Source organism: Battus philenor, unplaced genomic scaffold (assembly GCF_028537555.1).
Source record: "Battus philenor isolate CCGP_79_NKW_IND1 unplaced genomic scaffold, ilBatPhil1.0.hap1 SCAF_3, whole genome shotgun sequence".
In the NCBI taxonomy this organism is placed as follows: domain Eukaryota; kingdom Metazoa; phylum Arthropoda; class Insecta; order Lepidoptera; family Papilionidae; genus Battus; species Battus philenor.
The window spans coordinates 698086-714618 of record NW_027181693.1 but is presented as its reverse complement, the minus strand read 5'-3'; the positions used below and the strand labels follow the sequence as shown (position 1 = coordinate 714618).

At 35.1% G+C, this 16533-nt stretch overlaps 1 protein-coding gene across 1 annotated transcript; it reads left to right on the top strand.

Moving 5' to 3' along the window:
* The first annotated feature begins 1550 nt into the window (after window positions 1-1550).
* On the top strand, window positions 1551-15994 carry LOC137927048 (hairy/enhancer-of-split related with YRPW motif protein-like). The gene is made up of 3 exons (XM_068770833.1): window positions 1551-1724; window positions 5171-5379; window positions 15439-15994. Exons 1-3 carry the CDS (start codon window positions 1561-1563, stop codon window positions 15963-15965), a joined length of 900 nt encoding a protein of 299 aa, XP_068626934.1. The 5' UTR covers window positions 1551-1560; the 3' UTR covers window positions 15966-15994.
* The last annotated feature ends 539 nt before the right edge of the window (window positions 15995-16533 follow it).

Here is a 16533-nt window from a genome sequence, read left to right as displayed (position 1 = left end):
TAAGATAATTAATAAGGAAAAATACGTAATCCGCCATTTTGTATCGGCGGCCATCTTAGATTTATAATGTTATTGATTTTATTATATTGTATTGTCATCTAAATTAAATGTGTATACCAAATTTCAGATCAATCTGACAACAGGAAGGTGCTTAAATTTCAATTTCTAATTTTGATCCAAATAAATTCCTTACGGGTCCATCAAAATAAAACCGTTTGAAAAACAAAGAAAACGGACGCTTTTGTCTGTGAAATATAGATTCTAATAATAAAAAAATAAAACATTAGGTCGTTTGATGTTAAAAATTTGCAATTAAATGTAAAAACTAATTTATAAGTGAATTTTATTTTAATAAAGTCCCGAGGATACGCACCTTAATTGAGTGGTTCGTGGAATGCAATTAAAACCTACCCCCCGTCATTTCTATGACGCCGTTCAATAAATGTAATAATTTATTTGATAAAGCACTTCTGTATATATCAAAAGGGATAATAAAACTTTCGCCACTAAGCAATAGTCACTGTAATGTTTTACTTCCTTTTTTCTTCCAAAAAGAAACACATATAGAGAAGAATATAACAGGTGTAAGATAAAAACCTTACGAAGTCATTCTAAAGCCTTCAGAAAATTCTAGATGATAAGAAGAGACTTGTCCATCTGTCGTACAGTGGACATCTCACGAATAAGTTGATACTGTCTTGATGTTCAATAGAGAAGAATTTAACACTATACTGATAACAGTGGTCGTTATAAATATACTTTGTGCAATAGAAATTGTTGTAAATTTACAAAGAAGTCATTTTACTCAGTATTTCAAAGTTTTGCATATAGAAGTTATTAGTAATATTAAATACTCAATTCATAGATGGTTATGTACTTCAATATTTGTACCACACAGTCCATTGTGTAGTACATGCAGCTTAGGGAAAGCTCGGCACGTGCCCGGCGAGCTTCGACCGCCCTCCCCGCGTCCGCGGAGCTTTCACACCGATTGTTGGCTGAACGAAATTGCATTTCCTAATTGCCGGCCCGTTTCCCACCGTGCGCCCGCCACGCGGCTCCCTGATTCACTAATAAACCCCACTCCAGTCTAAAACCAACTCTATCACGTTGTACCACAGTTGATATTGCCGCTAATGTGTTAGAAATTAATTCATGTGAAAGAAAAGTGCGTCGTGCATCGATCATGTACAGTTAAGAGACCCGTAATTATAAGTACATAGAGTTGCAATTACTATGAGTGTTCTAATTCGTTAAAATTGGTGATGATTTTTTCGCAGAATTATGAATGCGTGTTCAATAAGTTTTGTTCATCGGTGATAAGGTTGAATTTAGCGTACACGATAAGCGTATGAAGGTGGTTCGTGAATGAAGCGTCGAGGCGCAGGGCCCACGCGGCGTGCGCGCGCTCACTCCACCGGCGGCGATCGACGCGCGCGCACGTGTCGGCGCACGGGACGCACGCGCATCCACGCGCCTCGCACGCTGTTGTCGAACTACTAATTAACACTCAACTGTGTCGTGAAGTGAAATTAGTGAAAGGTGTTATTGGTGACTACGATGGAGTACCACCACCGGCCGATGGAGCCCAATAGTGGGCAACAGCAGTGGGGCTACGGTTGGGCGCCGCCCGCCCCGGCGCCGGCGCCGCCGCCCCGAGCCAAGCGCCCACACTCTGACAGCGAGGATGATGCCTTCTCCGAGGAGAGCAGCAAAGATGCCCAGTGAGTACCACAAATAACCTTCAGATAACTTTATGACATTAACTTATTTAAGCGTTTCTTATACCATCACGTATAATTGATTAAAGGTGTAAAAGCCATAACAAAGTACATATGTAGCAAAAATCTTTACAAATTATATAACTATTTCCTACCGACACGTATGAAATGATCGCTCTGAAATATATAGCAATAATTTATTTATAAGAATCCGATAGGCCAATAACTCTAGTAGTATAAAGTCTGTATGAACAGATAAACTATTATTAATTTAAAAAGGCAGTAATTCAAATTTCGAAAACGATTTTTTTCCTATATTATCATTATGTTATTTATTACTTCTGAAACCATCGATTTTTGTATTTGTTGGAATCAGACGTTACCTTGCGGAAGTCCATACTAAGTAAGAAAAGGTCCAATATAATATTAATAATATTGATCCTTTTGTTACATTGATTTTTGGATAGGGTATACTATATTTACAGGAAATGAGCTATATATAATATATATAAGTATTAATACTTCAACAAGATTTAAATAAAAGTTTTAAACTAAAAATTGTGGTTTTGATATTTAGGTGTTTTTAGAAAAAAAATAGTTATTATGGGTGTTAAATATTTGCAGGTTCTTTATTCGCATTCGCAAAAGTTGTATATATGTAATTCCATGTTTATTAAATGATATATATGAAAAGACTATCATTCATTTGGTTTCTAACAAAAGTAAACTTTCAAAAATCCTAACAGTATTTGAGGTACATTTTAATGTTAGCAACCTTACAAAGCTAACAAGAAAACTTGTTTAATATTATAAATTCGAATTAGAATCCTTTAAGAAAATTATAGTTGAATCAGCTACGAGAGTGCTACGTGCGTAGCAGTTGCTACGGGCTACGAATATATATATTATAATATTAAATATACGACGCAATTTAATGACATACAGATTCAGAAATGTTTGGTCTATATATATAAATGAATGTTTGTGGGTATGTCCTTTAAAGGAACGTAAACAATGCATTTCATCGTATGATGATTTTTAGCTTTATGTTCACTGACCCTTCCGCCCCGTGAACTCAATTCCGATAAAGGTGTAAAAGCCTTCGGGCAGTAAGGAGAATAAGTAAGTCTTTAGCAAGATCGTTGTGAATAAGTTCACAAAGGTTTCTTAGATCGTATGACCAATTTTCAACAGATGATGCCACTATCATTCCAATGAATTTCATATATAGCCTTAACGGTTCATCCTGATATGAATTGAAATGAAAACAGCGAACGAATGATGATATTTTAAGTTGTAAGCGACATAAGAATTCATGTAAATTGTGAAATTAATGTCCGGTTCTCATAATTAAAATATAAACGACAAAATAAACCATATACACTAAATATTTTTGCGTAAATTTCACGCGGTCGAAGTGGCTGGACACAGCTAGTAAATAATCATGCAATTAATAACGATACACATACAATTAAAAAAACAAAACACTAAATGAACTTCTTGATGTTACAATAATATATGTATTAAATAAGTTATTTCCAAAAGTCAAAGAGTGATGTCATAACAATTAATTTTATAAACAAAAATATGTTAAGTTCTTTGACATAGCATAGATATGTATATACTTATTTCCATTTGCACTTCATGAGTATAAGTTTGTACCAAAACGATGTAGGCTTTGACGCAACATTTTGAAATTATCGTACATAATTTATTATTAAAACAATCAAGCGTTTTTACAAGATAGTTATACCAACTTATTTATTCTTTCATCTCCCCTGAAGGTCGCCTCGATGACCCGTATTGCGCTGCTAGCATCTAGCGAATTCTCGCAACCATGGTTATGTAGTCCGTCTACCTAATGAAGGCCCCCTCGCCACATCTACCTGCTCGTGGTATATATATAAATATATGTATATATAAATAGAAGTATATATGTATATATATACTTCTTCTTTAGGAAATATTTTATCGTGATATCATATTGTAAAATTTATTGGTCGAAAGAAAGCATCTAAATTAAACCTCGCATTGTATTGTGTGATTGTATATCTTTGTATATATTGTATATATTGTATATCTTTTAGGCATTTAATGGAATCAGGCGTTACCTCGCGGAAGTCCATCCTAAGTAAGAAAAGGACCAATATTTAGCCACTTCCGCACATGCAGTGGTAGTCGTGCAATGAAATGCACCGCCCGCCAGCCCGCTGATAAATGCGTATGCGGCAAACAATGCGAATCACACAACCGCCACCACCAAATTACTCAACACGTGTTTCACCCCTCCACGGGGCATCTTCAGGAGTTATGTTACACCGATTAGTGCCAAACACAGAGAAATATATCTTATACATATCTTTTAGGCTATGAAGCCTTTCAGTAGAAGAAAAATTTATTTACATTTGGTTTGAAATTAAATCCATTGTCGATTACTCCGAAACCCTTTTTCTTGGTAATTTTACGAATTTCATACTCGTCTTCGATTCAATGCTTTTGACAAAGGTTGAACGTATGAGACACCGAGTAAGTTTTATATTCTAAGAATATGTCAATTCTTTAAACTGCAAAGGTTTTACGATAAGGAGTTATCAATCCTGCTATATTTTTAACCACGTAACATTTATTATTAAATGGACTTACCATCTTCAAAATTGTTAACTGTTTACTAGAATTTTTTTCTAATGATAACAAGTAGATATATTATTTTCATATATATTATATGTACATTAAAAAGTCATAGTGGTAGCACAGCGGTAGACTACAAACTTGAGATCATAGATCGTAGATTCAATTCCCGACAGTATAAGGTTGTATTACATCATATAGTATATTTATGTAAATTATTTTATCATATATATTACTACAAAATTGAAGAATATATTTATTACTAATAAGATAACATATATAGTATTTATACTGTTTATAGCATATAGTACTGTGTCTATATATATATATTTTATGGCTACAACATTTATACACCTGCCTATTCATAATCCATGAACTGCCTTCAGTCTACTACTACGGAATGCCTATATAATGGTAATACTTAATACCGTTGTTGAGCCTTCGAGTTCGTTTCCCGGGATACAATCATATATAATTCACACTGTGCATTGTCAGGATTAGGATAGGAAGACATAGGATTGTCACTCCTCATAAATAAGTCTCCAGAGGATGGGCAGCAGTATCCTCTGCGTATTGTATCACACTGCTATCGCCAACCCTAGGTGGGTTGGCGATAGCAGTGTGATATAAACGTGGCGTTTATGATATATCTCCCATAAATATAATCAGGAGTTTTCAAGTGTTGATTACCAGTCGGTAGACATAGTCGGCATAGATAAGGTTGCAGGAAATTCGATCATTGTGGCGATCTTTGAGGAAGGCTGATTTACAAATACTCGTGTCTCCTCAATATTTTATTCAAAACAAACGAATACTTCCAGGTCACCAGGCGGAGACTCTTGTCAGCTGATGACGCGAAAACGTCGTCGAGGTGTGATAGAGAAGAAGCGCCGCGACCGCATCAACACGTCATTGACGGAGTTGAAGCGGCTCGTACCGGCTGCGTGCGAGAAGCAGGGCTCCGCCAAGCTGGAGAAGGCGGAGATACTCCAGCTCACCGTCGACCATCTGAAGATGCTCCATGCTAAAGGTAAGCTACACATCAACAAGTGTAATATCTCATTAAGAAAGAGACTAATATATAGCTACTTCCGCTATGTAGCAGTAGTCGTGCAATAAAGTGCACCGCTCGCTGATAAATGCACATGCGGCAAATAATACGAAACACAACTACCACTGTTAATTTACTCAACACGTGTTTCACCCCTCCACGGGACTATTTCAAATCTGTAAAGACCTTTTCGAGTTATTACGTGACCATGAAAAATTTATATACATATATATATATATTGAGAGAGGAATAAAAACAGGATTTTATATGTATGTGTGTATACGATCACGAAACTTCTCAAATAACATGCCACGGTGCCTAAGTGTGTGTGTATGTTTTTTTAGGATCTATGAGTATATTCCACAGACATTAGTGTCCGCGTCTTTATTTTTACATTTATGTTTAATACTTCTGAAACATTTTTGGTCACATTTTTGCGTGTAGTACGCCCCGCCCTAACAATATCCAGTTTCGCCGCCAAAGTTGTGTTACCCGTGATGATTAAGGTACAAAAACGTGGTCTATCTGAGTCTCATTGATTACCTCACAGTTGCTCAAAGAGCCACGGAGAGGAATCAGAAATACGTAGATTCGTAGACTAACAAAAATAGTGGATATAGTCCAGCAGATTGACTAGTTGAAGTAGTAGTTAGCAGGCTGCATATCGCATAGAACAGTTGGTCGCTGAAGCCTTAAGGTTATGGAGACCACGGACTGGTAAGCCTTTCATGAAAATTCCACTTAAAAGGTAGATAGATGGCCTTGTAAAGGTCATCGGGAGACATAGCATTTAATACGCTTTCCACCAGCTTTAACGAAGTTCTAAAACGACACCCAACTCCGATAGTGGCCGTCCTATATAAACAGAAACAGATTTCTTCAATAAAATTTCGCAAAACATTATTGGACTACAATTTGCAAAATTCAAAGCGCATGTTAAAAGTAAATTGACAGAAAAGGTTTATTATTCAATAAACAAATATTTAAACGACAAGAATCCTTGACAGTTACGTCGCAAAATTATTCTGATTTAATTCAGGCTGTATCAAAGTGTATATGTATAAATCTCTTTTGTAAACGATGTGTTGTTGTATAGTTTCTTCCTGCTTCTTCTCTACAAATATGCGAAGTACAGTAGAGTCAAAAACAAAATAAAACTTAACTATATATAAGAGCATTGTTAGTTAGTTTTTAATATAACATAATTGTAATATTAAAAGTACTTTAACATAAAGACAGTAATAACGTAATATTATTTGCAGTTTTTTTTAAGTACATTCGAGATTTAGAAAGATTTTTTTTGCGCAATTCGCACCGACTTTACCGTAACGGTAAAATTACCGTTTATAGGGACATCTATCCCGCTGCAAACAACTTCCGCTTCCTTCAAATTAACTAACGCCCTAACGGCGACGTATCGCCGAACAGCGTTGCGACAATAAGTGGAAGAGACTGCCTTCCGGTTCTTTAGAATTCAAAATGATTTAAAGGAAGTACATAATTACATTACATATTTGCCTAACATAATTTCGATGTTTACAACAAACATACAACATATTTTTGGAATTAATAGATCCGTAGATCGACGAAATTAGCCGACATAATCTAGCGGATTTGCAGGTTTAAGTTTCAGATCTTTAATAATTCAAGTAAAGTATTATATAATTCACAAAGGCTGTATCTCGGGAATCGAATTTCGAATTCAACTCGGATGAGCAGCGTTCAGAAAGCTCCGAAAACTCTTCTCGTCTAAAATACCGCAATATTTGAAGACGAAAGTCTTTGGCCAATGTCCTGCTGATGATGACTATGGATCCAAGACCTGGTAACTTACGACAGGCCTGATAAGAGGGTACAAGGTCACAGATAGCAATGGAAAAGGCTATATTCGGAATTTCGCTGTGATTTCGAATTAGGAGTGAGAAATTCTGCAAAATGATATAGCTCGAAGAATTGCTCATTAGAAGTGGCAGTGGGTAAGGTATATCGTGCAACTGATGGTAGTTGGAGCCGAAAGGATCTCGAGTAGACGTGGCGTGGGCGGACACCCCACTAGGTGGACATACTTAAGGTCGCGAAAAGTTACTGGATACGGGCAGTGCAAGACAGGTCATCGTAGCGATCTTTGGGGAAGAACTATGCCTTCCAGTGCATCCATCGGCTGAAAAGTAAAAGAGGTTTCGTGAGAATTGAACTCCGACTTACAATCGCAAATCTCATTCCTCTACCGCGGCGCAGTATTCAGAGCGTACAATCAACCGGATGTAATTATCTGATTCATGACGAAATCACTCTTCCTTCCGTTTGCGTTTGACATTTAAATGTGAAAGGATATTTGTGGTTTTCGTTGCGGTGAACTCGACCTGTACCTGAGCTTTCGTTTTGTAATATCTCTATCATTACACTTATATATATAGACTAGCTGATCCCGCAAACGTTGTTTTGCAAAAAAAAATAAAGTTTTTAATTAACAAATGTAAGATAAGGGTTAATCGTAGAGGGGTGAAAATTTAGGTTTGTATGTATTTTTGTATGCTGTATCATAATAAAATAAAAACCAAAAAAATTGTCTAAAAAATTAAAAATAAAATTTAGGGGTGGACCACCCTTATCACTTAGGGGTATGGAAAATAGATAGTAGCCGATTCTCAGACATACTGAATACGCATGTAAAATTTGGTAAAAATCGGTCAAGCCGTTTCGGAGGAGTTCAAGTTCGAACACCGTGACACGAGAATTTTATATATTAGATTTCAATCTGTTGAAACACTGAACTTACAGCTATTGTAGCTAATACAGAAGATATTACTAGTATGTTATTTTATATACATTAATTCACATCAGCTTTCAAACATTTAACAAATTTTAATAGAAATTTGAATCAAAATTTGTTTTACTATGATGGTATTCTTCATTTACAAGTGTTTCTAACGCACTCTAATCTGCGAAGTTCCCATGACAAAAACAGACGGATAGACAGGTTTTATGTGGACACTTTCACAATGTACTTGCTTAAGTAAAGTAATTCATCCCAAAGCCTTCATCTTCTTAGGCATTTATTTTCATTGCTGAAGGTCGTGACTTTCCTGGTAAGCCTTGATTGAGGATTCAACGAGCTGCCTTCATAGCTGCGACCGCTTTTCTGAGTGCTTCCGTTATTGTGAGATCTGTTACCAGTCGCTTATAGTCCACCCATCCAGTTGATGAATGCACCCTTCATCTTGGTCTCTTTCCCTCTACTTTTAAGCGGCTTATCGAGGTTCTGTAGTTGCCTTTAATGTAGCCGAAGTAGCCCAGATTCCAATCATAGCACATGGTGAATAGTCTTACCCTTAGTGTAAAGTTTTTAACAAATAATTTATTTGAATTAATTGTATAGTAATTGAATTACATAGGACTATATTATTTATTCGACGAAATCATTAAAATACAATATTTAAAGTATTATCATCTAGAAATATATTCATAGTAATTTTGTTTGTGTTAGAGTTACAGGAGGAGAGTTTAGGGCTATCAACAGCTTACAGTATATTGCACATCGACCTTTGGAAAAAGACAATCGGCTAATTACAGCTTCGTAGAGCGTTATCTCTGTCGCACGACAAAATATCACATAGGTAGTGTGGGACAGAGATAACGCTCTACGAAGCCGAAAATAGCCGATTGTCTCTTTCCAAATGTCGCTGTGCATTATTTATCGCCGGGTACTATACATTACCTTGTATGAGATTTGTTGTTAAGTAAAATTTCGTCGAACGTATAACAAACAATGTATTCACTATTGCTAGTTGATTTGGTACTTGATTCTCTTCTGGTTTGTTGATACGCTTCTTTGGTATTTGCTTCTCTTGCTTTCTTTTATCGCTATATCTATACATTTTGAGTTCTACAACTTGTGGGTGAGTGAACAAGCACAGCACTAGAGATTAATGTTTCACGTAATATTGGTTTATTGAGTGATCCCCGTAACCTAATTTCTAGAACGAGCTTCAAAAGCATCATCGTTGGGAACATTTAAAAGCGTCTCCCGTACAACGCGGTTGACCCGGCAGTTGCACGAAACTCACACGCTGTTTTATAAAAAAGTTTAGTAAACAGATGACTAGAATTATACGCATTTATTGAGCAAGCTCTCTTTAATATTTTTTCTCGATGCGACGGTATATTTTATTTAGTTTATCTCTCTAAGGTAATAAGTGTTGGAAACGTACAATTTATTAATGGCAACATTGTTGTTAATGTGTCAATATGAATTGTCAAACCATCTCTCTTCCATAATACACTTGGGATATTAAGACTGTATTTTATTCAACTTCTCCAACTCCAGAGGAAAGACAGGCTTCGTTTTCGTTCTATGTTTTTTTTATATATATATTATCCTCTCTTTCGCTCCCATCTTCAGAGCGACAGGGATTTTATTTTTTAATTTAATAAATTCTTCATTTATTTCTTTTAATTCTCCTCTTCCATGAATCAAATTTCTTTCGCTCTTTTCGTATGTCTTCCATCACTATTTCATTCTTTTACTCCATCCAGACATCACCTCAATCTCTTCTCAAAATTTTGCACATTATCGCAGTTACAATTCTTCCTTGTTCCAATTATTTGGTCTACTTTGTTAAATTGTGTATAATAATCATTTATGTTCTTACTAGATATTTAGTTTTCCTTATTTATAGGAGGCTATACTTCCTTGATTAGATCACTGTAACCTACATCTTTTTTTCGATTTCGAGATCCATCTAGAGTCTATCTCTCTGTTTATTGTTGACTAAAAAGAGTTTTAAAGCTAATTTTGCCTGACATAGCTCCCACATTCACCGCCTACTGTCCGGCGCTGCTCACGTCGGTCGGGACAAAGCAGGTAAAGCCGCACATCTGGCGCCCCCGGAAATGATCATAACTTTCGCTATCTGATCCTTCCCCACCATCTCTCTCACTCTTATCAGTGCGAAAGGGATAGTGTTACAGCTTATCGAATTACGTTTATTTATACGCTATGATATTTTGATTTTACTTTTTCATGTCAGTAGGTTCAGTTCTATTATGTTTTTTATCTATGTTTATCTAGATATAATCTGTGCACGCTTAAATCAGTCAAAAACAGTAAATAAAGAAAAGGATTTTCAATTTTTGTTGACACATACATATTAAATACCTAAACTTTATTTTTATCAAACACAGTTTGGTACACTTTTTTCTTTTAAAATGTCAAATTAATTTAGAAAACATAGAGATTATACAGGATGATTTATGCTTTTAAGCTATGACACCTATTTCTAATCATCCTTTATAAAGTAATCACTGCGAAATATGTAACAATAATTTATTTTTTTCTATATGAATGTGACAGGCCAATTACTTTTCTAAGTACAAAGTTAGTAAGGAAAGATAGTAAACAATAATTAACTTTAATACGTAGAAATTCGAATTATCACTATGTTATTACATATTTATATGTATTATATATTCACCCCAAAGCCTTTACATATATAGTAAATATACCTGTACATATTAAAACTACTCACGCAAACAATTAAAAAAATATTCGTACATTTCGAATGTACATTTAAAAATTTGCATGAAAACGCCCCATCGTAGGGCATTATCACAAGTCACATGATCGGTATAATCACATTATCACGCAGAGGCCAGGGGTTGCGCGTGGGAACACAAGGTTCCCACGCGAGGGCCGCGGCCAACTCGCACTGGTCACCCCTGCCGGATCAGCGACCCACTTTATGCAAACACGATATGTGTGTGGAATTATAAATAAATTCAAATTTTCGTTTTTTTTTTTAAACTTTTTTTCATATAAAAGGTAAAGTAAGACTTTCACACTAACGCTAAAATAAGACAAGGTTATGATGATGACATTCCCATGTCACCATTTTAGGATTTTAAGATTTTGATTTGTTGGACATAAGCCTTTCCCATAGATGTCCATTAGGACTACCTTCACAAGGTCATCCAACAAGCTGCCAGTCCGTGGTCTTTACTCTGGTACCTAAACGCCCCATACTGCCACTTCAACTTCTTCAACCTCCGGGCCATGTTCTTTCCACTCCCATGTATTGTCTGTGTATTATTATGTAAGAAATTTAAAAGGTTTATTTAACAAATGCTTTTAAAAATGTCCTGTTACAGTTTGAAAGATTCTAAGTGGTTACATAAGTCGGAAATAAATCGCTCTACTATTGTATAAAGGATTTTTGACCCTCTAATATCTTTTTGGACCCCCCATAAACGTTGCCTTGGTCTAAAGTAATTTGACCATGTACCACAGTCATTATTTAAACGTACTGAAAACGTAATGAAAAAATATATAAAAAAATACGTAATAAAAACGTACACGCATTTAATTATATTTTTCCACATAATTTAATGTATATTTTTTGATTAAATGTTTGGAATATACAGAAATGGTAGACGAACCGAAACAGCTGTCATAAATAACAGATTATTCAAAATGGCCGAACTTGTCATTAGTGGAGGGATATGAGTACCAACATAACGCAAAAAAATTAAAAATAGAATGAACGATAAACATTTTTAATATATCGTATATATGGTAACACTAAGTCTCGGTGCAAATTATTGTTAAGTTAGTATATTTAACATCGAATCAGGGCACCTTTATATAAAATAATTAAAAAGTCAATGAAAGAAAATAAAATAAAAATTAATTGTTTTGCTTCATGTACTAATTAACGTTCTTATTAACGTCCAAGGTTTTTTTTAATTATTATATCTTCATAAAATATTTCTTTTTCATTTTCTAAACTCTCACTTTTAATTTTAATCAGAAAGTATATATAACTAAATGTAATTTTTAATATAAATTTCATAATTACTATATTGTTATTATGGTTAAATAAAACGTTTTATTAGTACAAACTTTAACTTATATTTTGAACATTTGACATTATAAAGTACCTTTAAAAAATATAAATGACATTTTTTACAGCGAACTAAACAAATGCCGTGACAATTTGTTGCGGCAAAATGACATGGGATAATTAAAAAACCGTAAGACATGTTTAGATTTAACCCTTTGACAGATAAAAAATGAAGAAAGACATCGAGAAAGATAAAAAAATTGATAATCTTCTTACGATTCAACCGCTCACGTGTGTATTGTGCTCCGAGTGACAAGCGGAAGCGATTGTGAGACTGAGATCTAATGAGGAAGGGTTGCCCACCTGTGATACAAAAAACACGCTCCAACTGCTCCGGAAGGAAGGGAATTACGATGTAGTATGAACCAGACGATTGTTTGACATATTAACATCGATTTTTTTTGAAACGTGACCTCCTAAAAATTGGTCTGAGTTTTTTTTTTTAATGTACATGGCATTTCAGATTCCGCGGGTATGAAATGGCAGGGGGCAGAGTGTGCCTTGCTTAAGACCTTTTTTAAAGTAGCGAAGTTCAACGGCTCCCGGGAAAGCCTCGGCTTCGGTCGCATTTTACTAATTCACCGTATCGGAAGACTGCCATGCTCTTAGATGCCTTCGGTGAACATTTCATAGTGTTAGTCTGAATTGTGTGTTTCGGATCTAGGTGCATTTGGGTCCAATTATGTTCAATGAAGCTATCGTATCTTTAAGATGATAGATTGCTATTATAGAGATATTTGAACTAGTAATATTTTTCGCATGGCATTCACCATCGTACACCACATTAAACACAATATTATTTCTTCTTTATAAATCACGTATTTTTCCATTTAAATTATAATTTATGTTATATATGCGTTGTGCTGATATTAGTATATCTATGGATATGAACCTAGCTTGCATGAGGTTGTTGCGCATATGTAAATGTATACCGTTTACTTACGTTATCGACTCTCCAATAATAATAAACAGTTTGCTGAAACAGCTAGCAAGAAATAAAGAGAAGTTAAACTCTAAGTGATTAGCAAGGCACCATGGTGGTGGGGTACGATAGGATGGAGTAGATGGATCATTCGGGATGCGTAGAGGCAGTTACAAAATACGAAATGGTGGTATATGAGAACCAGGGCATCACAAAACACAAAAACCAGGCCCAGGGTCAGGTCAGGAGCGACTAAATGATTTCAGAACCTAAGGTTTAAGTTAAGAAATGCTTTAAGAGACTTAGTAAACACTGGCATACAGAAAGTCGAGCAAAAAAATTCGAAAATTAAAAAATATATTTCTATTTACGATTTATTTGTATTGTTTTGTTTTAACAATTATACAATTGTAAAAACAAAGACACGGATATTACCGTCTGTGGAATGTATAAAAAAAAAGTGTAAACTAATTTACATGAATTTAATAAACATGACGCACTTTAATTACAAACCATTAAAGGTCTTCAATTATCTTTCTTTTAGGTTTTCATGTTGTACACTTAAAAACTTAAAAGTATTCTAAATTTTAAGAATCAACGAATATTTTCTTAAATATTCATTTCGTTTGTCTATTTCTTTCAAAATAATGTATACGAGTATATCGTAACATTAAATATCGTTGTGTTTCTTAATGCCAAATATATAGAAAAAACATGTATTGTTACTCGATCATGCATATATCGCAGAGATCAACTAAATACAATTACGTTTGTGTATAATCTATTTATTTATATTTAAAATAATCATGTATTTTCCAAAGAGTGTATATACGAGTTAGTATGAACGCGTATTTTTATATGTTGACGAAATTAAAAATGAGTCGAACTCAAGCAGAATGTTTTCAATAATGGGTCATCAAAAAAAGCCGCACATTCACCCTCCTGGCCTACTACCCAGGGTTCCGCCCCTCCGCAATCTCCTCAACCCGTCTGCAGTACCTCTAAGAATAGCGGAACTTCTTTTTCATTACATCCGTATGGTCCCCGTTATGCTACCTTCTCTTTCACGCAAATAGCAACTAGCATAATCCATCCTTTTCCAAAACTTGTTGAGCAAGGGTTGTTCTCAGGGGTGACAGTGAAAAGATTTTTTTTAATTTTATTCATATTGAATTACATCTGTAAATAAGTCGAAGGGATACGAAACGGGTTATACAAATTCTTATTTTATTGAATAAGTAACAAATTATAAATGCACGAAATAAGATTATTTTTAGTTGTACAGATCAGACGCAGGACATCCTGTTCTGAACGTGGATCTGTCCAATAGATTTGCAAATGAAAGCCACGGTTGTTTGTCTACCTCATGGGTTATCATTTTGGGGTTTCCATTCCAGAACCTAAAAGTTTCAGGGGTTACCTGTTCTCTGCGCCATGTGGCCTGCTCAAAAAACAAATTTTTATTATTACAAATAATTTTATAAATTCGCTGTTCGAATTCAACAAAGAAAACTTTCAAGACGATTTATTTCAATAATATTATTTGATTTAATAATCACAGATAACTTAATTTGTTTTATTAAGTAATCGATACAAAATATATTTTGTTTAAAATAATAATTGACATCAATTGAATTCTCAAATTGAATATAGATAAAAAATAATTTTGGCAGGCTACCAGTTTTGAAAATCGAACACTGTTAATTAACACATGTTATTATTTCAAACTTTTAAGATTAATAGTTATGTATGTGTACCGGTTTAGTATTAGAGTTACTAGCATTAAAAAAAAAACCAATCTGAACTTTAAACCAGAATTTGTACGTGAAAGACGTGTTCATGGTATAAGTCTTTGAACACGTTTTGACTTGCTACGTATTTATAATCAAAATAAGAATAAAATATGGAAAGTGTAAAGATACTTTGGCTATGGATTTATCTAATTTATCAGTTCGTTTTGGAAAAGTTACGTAGATAGTGCCTTGAATTACAATTCAAAATTTTATATTCAATCGTGTCATTATAATTCTGCGAAGAGAACTCTGCAGCGGGAGGTCCAATGAAAGAAACTAAACAAAGTAAAAATCTAAGACCGAGGACTTAGGAGCCGAGGTTGTTTTTACATGAAAACATACACACACACAACTTACTAACTATTTCGATGTATTTTCCTAAATTAAAATATTGTCAAAGTAAACACAGTGTCGTTTCTTCCAGGTCTGGATACATTCGCATATGACCCACAAAGGTATGCCATGGACTATCACAGCATCGGCTTCAGAGAATGCGCGGCAGAAGTGGCGCGCTACCTGGTCAGTTGCGAAGGCCTCGACATTCAAGACCCTCTGCGACTGCGACTCATGAGCCATCTCCAGTGCTTCGCGGCACAGAGGGAACTAGCTGCGAAATCCGCGAATTGGGGCTACCCGCAATACCCCGCTGCTTCAGTCCCAGCGCAAACTCAACATAGCTACCCTGAAGTGGGACACAGACAGGACCCCACCACGTCAGCAGGCGCGACAACCCTCGCAGCACCTTCCACTATCACAGCACCATTGTCCGCACCGCCAAGTTATCCTCATTATCCCCCAGCTCCGCCTGGTCCACCAGCTCCACCGGGTCCACATCCTGCGCCACCAGCGCCTCATTACCCTACCCCATACCCTCATCACCCACCTCATCACCAGTACTCTCAAAACACCTCCAAACCTTACAGGCCCTGGGGAGCTGAACTGGCATATTAAATTTATAGAGTAAACATTAAAACAGAATGGTTCTTTTAAACACACAAAATTTCAATGTCCCAAAACCTTTTGTCTTTTGCATTGGATTATCGTGAGTCTTTAGTATTTTGCTCTTCGATTTGAAGTCACTTGAATTAGTTACAATTCCGTATAAAAGAACCATTCATCGTTGTTGTTTTCGATCTCAGATTTTAATGAACCAAATGTCCAAATTATAATTATTTAAAGACTGTTGATCGTGTATGAATATAGATAATAAATTATCATATAAGTTGTGTGATAACTATATAGTATATGGAATAAGTTTATATGACAAACGTCATCAAGAATGGGACCAAAACACGAGCTTTAACTTGTAGATTATAATAGAATTTAAATACGGCTTTGATCTAATTATATCCGACATTTTACTAATACGAAAATAAGACTGTTCTCATTTATAAAAAAAATATATTTTGACATTTGAAATCGTTTAGTAATTTCTGACAGTTTTTTTTTAATTAATACTTCTGTCATGGCGTAAAATTGTCGAGGGCCATTTATATTTAACTAAAAAAACATTCCTATA

Excerpts from the sequence above, each read along its gene's own strand:
- LOC137927048 (XM_068770833.1), top strand. The coding sequence starts at position 1,561 with ATGGAGTACCACCACCGGCCGATGGAGCCCAATAGTGGGCAACAGCAG. Across the intron at positions 1,725-5,170 it reads GAGAGCAGCAAAGATGCCCA|GTCACCAGGCGGAGACTCTT; the intron begins GTGAGTACCACA and ends GAATACTTCCAG. Across the intron at positions 5,380-15,438 it reads GAAGATGCTCCATGCTAAAG|GTCTGGATACATTCGCATAT; the intron begins GTAAGCTACACA and ends CGTTTCTTCCAG.